The sequence below is a fragment of the Lindgomyces ingoldianus genome, assembly GCF_010093535.1.
Source record: "Lindgomyces ingoldianus strain ATCC 200398 unplaced genomic scaffold BDR25scaffold_10, whole genome shotgun sequence".
Lineage (NCBI taxonomy): Eukaryota > Fungi > Ascomycota > Dothideomycetes > Pleosporales > Lindgomycetaceae > Lindgomyces > Lindgomyces ingoldianus.
Genome location: NW_022985171.1, coordinates 125,125 through 130,767, shown reverse-complemented (window position 1 = coordinate 130,767; position 5,643 = coordinate 125,125). Strand labels below are relative to the sequence as shown.

The 5,643-nt window shown below is 34.1% G+C and overlaps 1 protein-coding gene across 1 annotated transcript; it reads left to right on the top strand.

Moving 5' to 3' along the window:
• Positions 1–99: 99 nt before the first annotated feature.
• Positions 100–1,574, top strand: BDR25DRAFT_352962 (uncharacterized protein; the record flags this gene model as incomplete). The annotated part of the gene is made up of 9 exons (XM_033695083.1): positions 100–123; positions 147–167; positions 479–509; positions 553–594; positions 647–997; positions 1,031–1,065; positions 1,111–1,263; positions 1,318–1,363; positions 1,537–1,574. The coding sequence occupies 9 exons, from the start codon at positions 100–102 to the stop codon at positions 1,572–1,574; spliced, it is 741 nt and encodes a 246-aa protein (XP_033549494.1).
• Positions 1,575–5,643: the final 4,069 nt, after the last annotated feature.

Sequence of the window (5,643 nt, the reverse complement as noted above, 5' to 3'; positions counted from 1 at the left end):
TCTTAGACTAGCTCTATTAGGGAGCCTGCAAAGTTTTAGGAGATCTAGGCCACTGGTTGTCAAGCTGGATAGTAGGCTAGGGACATCGCGATCGCCCTCATGTCTGCAGCTCAACCAGCTGTTGTCTGAGGACTCTGAGGATCTAGGAGCTGTCTCAGACTAGCTCTGTCAGGGATCCTGCAAAATCCTAGGGAATTTAGTCTACTAGTTGTTAAGTTCTAGTTAGGAGGGCAATACTATAAATCTAAAATTAAGGTATAGATAGGTTAAAGTTCTGCGCGCGTTTAGATTTTTCTCTGCTAATAATAGTTAGAATTTAGTAAAAAAATATACTATTTTATAGCTACAGCTTGTCTCTACATTCTATTAAATTCTAAGCCTATTTAGACATATAGTAGTAGAGATATTGTAAATCTAATTCTATTGTGATGCTTTTAAAATAGGCCTATTTATAGAAAAAATCACAAAAGTCCCTCAGACGGCTGAGGAGAGAAACGCTACCGACAGGGGTCAGAAACCGCTAACCCCCAGGCCATACTCTATTTAGAGTAGCAATATGCATGGTGGTTTGTGCGTCCTCGGTTCTCTCCTCACGTCTGAGCTAGCTGAGATAAATAGAGTCAGCCCTGAGCTCCTCGCTCCTTAGACCTTACAATACACTGGTTCAATTCACCTTGTTTGGATCTCAATACCTTGGTGACTCGCCTACCTTATGACCCCTGCTCAGCTCATGCGAGATTATCTGTAGACATGAAAAGATCACACCTGGGCTACCCTAAGAGCTCTCTGGCGCCTAGATACGGGCAGCCTTATGAGCACGAAATTTGCTACCGTGCTCATGGAATTGTGCTTCTGAAACTTCCGGCCCATCTAGCAATCAATCCAGTTCCTCATGCCTCTGGTGCTACTCCTAGCTTCACACTAGACTTCCTTCAGCAAGACGCTGGTGGCTGCATCCTAGAGCTTATGACGTGCTGGGAAAGAAACCAGCCGCCCTGTAAATTAATACAAGAACTTGGGAAGAGGTGAGACATTGTCATCTTACTATTTAAACCCTTCTATCTTGTGATGGTTCCTAGTTTAATCTCGTATTTTCCATGGCCGATGTAGGTAATACACCAATTGAATATTCGATTCTTCGCTAACCCGAAGGCTGCAACCTTTGCAGGCAATCTTGCATGCCCCACACTATCTGCAATCCTACTCCCCTTTCTTGAGATGTCCAGATGGCCGATAGATTCAAGGACCTTTGTATTGTTTGCTGTCAGATCAAATTGGTTCTATTTCGCTGCCTAGATGCTAAAATCGCGCACACAGCCTCGATATGCTAACAATATTCTAGACCTAGCAAACAGTACATCCTGTCCTCATATAAGAGCTGTAACACATCTGTGCAGCGCAGCCACTAAAAGCTGTAGCTGCAAGACTGTTGCCCTCTAGATTAGTAAAGTTTCTTAATATTTAGGGACGCTTCATCACGAAGTTAACGTAAACTTCAACCGCGCCTTATCTCTACAACCGACACAAACACAATAGATGGCTATTCCAACGTCCAACCTCACACTGAAACCTAGGATGACAAGATTGTTTTAACAACAGCAATCTTGTAACTTATAGTATAAGATGGACTACAAGAGCTAATAGTTAGAGATTTGGAATATTAAAGAGAGTTGCAGCTAGTCTTTGTAAGACTTCTCCTCCTACCTTTTATATATACTTAATTGTATTTTTAATATCATAGGAAGAATATTCTTGTAGTTGTACTGTAAGGACAGAGCTCTGTACAACTGCGCTAATACAACTAAATAGTGTGAATAATCAACGAACAGTTGATTTGCGTACAGAATAGTATATATATACCTGTCGAGCGTAAGGACTATAGTACAAGCCGTTTCCAGCCTTGCAGTCTACTATCCTTTGTAAGGACTAGCAGCCTTACATGTATACAGTTTGTATTGTTAACATACTAATAACGTATCTTATAGGTATAGGAAGCCTAATAGCTTTGCCTTTGTAATTTAACTTACATAATAGTTCTACTACTTTAACAATTAATTAATTATTAACCACCTACTCTAATATACTAGCTATAGGTTATGTAGTCTTTCTAGCTTTTATAAATGCTTTAATATTGTTATAGAGTTAGTAATTAGCTTTATTTACAAACGTATTTCATATGCAAATAGTCTACACAAGTAAATAGTCTACTTGAACAACATTTTAGCATCTTATACTATAATTAACAATGTATTTACTACTTAACTTATAAGATACTAATAAAAATTATTTAATATGTTTAACCTTTATAGTAATTTAAAAAAGCTAAATTTTAAATAAAGAAAATTCTTTAGTCTAAATTAAAAAACTATAATATATAATAAAAAAAATGCTAAAGAACCTTTTTACTTTTAACATACACGATGTAACAAGGTCGGCACAGTTAACCACGTGGCTTTCTCTTGCTTATAGAGGTTTAGGCTAGGCTAGAGACAACCGCTAGTGCTAGTGCTTACCTTAGCATTACCTATATATATATTATACTATGCGAGAATACTTAGCTTAAGTATTCTCGTGCGTACCTTTTAGTACAGAGGGGGAAGTCGTATAGTATCGGCTTGGCAGGGGGGGCGCCTACCTTATTACACACTACAGGTAAGTTGCTTACACACCTAAGTTACTTACCTTTGCTAAGACTCTACTAAACTACTTTTCCTACACTAATATATTTCTAATAATACTAAGTAGACATGCTAAAAGAATGTTAGATATAGCTTACACTGTAGACTTTTAAATAAAACATAATACTTTTAAAGCAACATGCTACAGCTATGTTTAAAGTCCTTTAAAAAATAATAAATAACTAATATACTAGACTACTTTAATAAGCTAATTTTATAGCTAACTTATAAAAGCTAGATAATAATATAAAGCAGGTAATTATTAAGCATATACTTAAGCTATATACATAAGAATTTTCCTCTTAGCTAGCAACTATAGCTAATATAGCTAATTCTTTGCACACTAAGTATAATCTAGGCTATGTTAGTATAAACTAGCCTAGTATGTTTATAAAGTGTTATCTAAAGCTTAAAATAAAGTTTAAGTATAACTATAACTATAAAAAAAGCTTTTTATAAGAATCTTAAAGTAATTTAAAGCTAGTTTAGCCTTATAGAGAATATTAAAACTAAGTATAGAATCTAGGATAACAACACATACAACTTTAACAAAAGAGGATTTATAATAAGCTAGATATCTACTAACTATACTTATACTTAAAACTTTACTTTAAGCTTTAGATAACACTTTATAAATATACTAGGCTAGTTTATACTTACATAGCCTAGATTATACTTAGCGTGTAAAGAATTAGATATATTATCTATAGCCGCTAGCTAAGAGGAAAATCCTTGTATATATATACCTACAGGACAAAAGTTTAGCTTGCTAAGCTACTAGCACTATGTTTGTAACAATTCTTATGAATTGTTCCATCTTAGGTTCTCTAGAACCTATCTAAAATGTCCCTGTATCAGCTCTAACCCTAACTTGGCCCTGCCTCTGCTGTTACCTCTATTCCCTTAAGTATTTAGTCGCACCTTCTCTGTACCTAGCTTAGTAGTTTTCTAATATTCTTTTGTGTAAGGCTTATATGTGTTAATTGTATTCCTAGGTTATTAAGTCCCCACGCACTTCTATATGCCTCTACGTGGATTCCTACCGCATTTAGATCTATTGTCTTGCCTACGCTATTACAATGTTTAGCAATTTAACGCATCTTTAACTATTAACTACACAACTATGCAGCGACCTTCTTTTAGGTAGAAAATAAGCGCGAATTGCGTAAGAAAGAGTGAATTATCTATAAGTGCTTAGAATCTAATTATCTTAAAGTAGGAGGCTAGCGCAGCTGCAGCAGAGTTAGCTAATAAATTTAGGTGCATAATAAAGTACATACGCAACACTCTTAATTAATACCTTAAAACAAACACTAACTAATTACACTCTTACTCTAGACAGCTACTAAAGCTTATATATAGAGACATTTAGCACTTTTATTAATACTTTTAAAAAAGTATAAAAATTTAATACTTAAATTTTCTTTAAAAAACTAGCTTTACTAGGCGCATTTTAAGAAAGGCTGCTTATAAAACATTAAGAATTAAATAATTAAAAGAGTTTAAGTATAAAAGAAGGCCTCTTATAACTTAAGTTATAGCAGCGCTGCGTTGCAACTAGAAGAGGAGGTAAAGAAGCTTTAACGTTTAAATATAGACTATATACTTTTTTAATAAGTGTTTTATTTAGCTTATATCTAGTGCTAGTTAACAGTAGGCATTTCAGTACCTATATAAGAAATAAAGACCTAAGATAATGAAAAAGCATTCTATAAGTAAACCTTACTAATAAATAGTGTAAGCCTTAATTTAGATTAACAAAAAAAGGCGTGTATAAAGAAGCCTACTTATTATTATAAAGCAAGACTCTAACGCGCTGTGTAGAGGATATTTAGCGCACAGCTATACTTAAGCGCTAGAGAAAAGCCTTCTACGTAACTATTATTACAGAGATTAGTTTCTGTAGAATAATGTGCAAATCTGTTCTGCTATTTATACGCGCAAGTAGATAGCTAGGTATTAAATTAATATTATTAACTTTCTACTCTACTTACTAGACCTTAACCTTATTAAGCACATGTAGTAGTAACTAAAAAGAACTATACATAAGCTTTGCCTTAAGCTTAATACTCTTAGACACTCTATAGAAAAGTAAGAGAGGTGCTACACTGCATTAAAAGAGGCATAGTGTTGCATCTCTAGTTTATACATTAAAAAGCTTATATACAGTAGGCCTTAGCGTCTACAGGCTGTATAGCGCGCGCAGGGGTATTAAACAAAATATTAAGTATATTATAACACTAAAACTCTAAAAACTAGCTTAATTAACTATATAGTTGCTAAGTTATTACTAGTTAATAATTGCGCTTAAAATGTTCTAACCTTGTGTTAGAGACTTAGCAAACTAAACTTTTGTCCTAGTACTATAGCTTAAGTATACACTTAATAATTACCTGCTTCTTGTTATTATCTAGCTTTTATAAGTTAGCTATAAAATTAGCTTATAAAGGTTATCTAGCGAGTTAGTTATGTATATATCTTTTAAGAGACGTATATAGCTATAGCATGTTGCTCTAAAAGGGTGTTACGATCACTAAGTAGACGTTGGTCAACATGGAAACGCGTATCAAGCACTAGGACAACTAATAATAGAAAGCGTATCAGTTCGCACAACAGATGTCACGTGGCCTAGCCATCCAGGTCAGCCTAGAATAGGCACTAAAATAGAATAAGTCTGATTAGTTGTTAGGCGAATGTGTTATACAGTGATTGCAGTGCACGCACTGCATGCACAACATGTAAACTAAAAGTATATAGTTTTAATCTTAGCTATTATTAAAAAAGGTGTAATTAACATTTAGTCTTTTATAGACTAAGTAGTAGTAAGTAGTTTCTAAAGACACTTATACTATCTAAAACTTCTTTATTATCTTTATATAAAATTGTTTCCCCTTACTTCTTATACAGCAGCTTAGAGGCAAACTAAGTAGCTTATTCTAATAATCCTAAATAGTTAGAAAAGTAG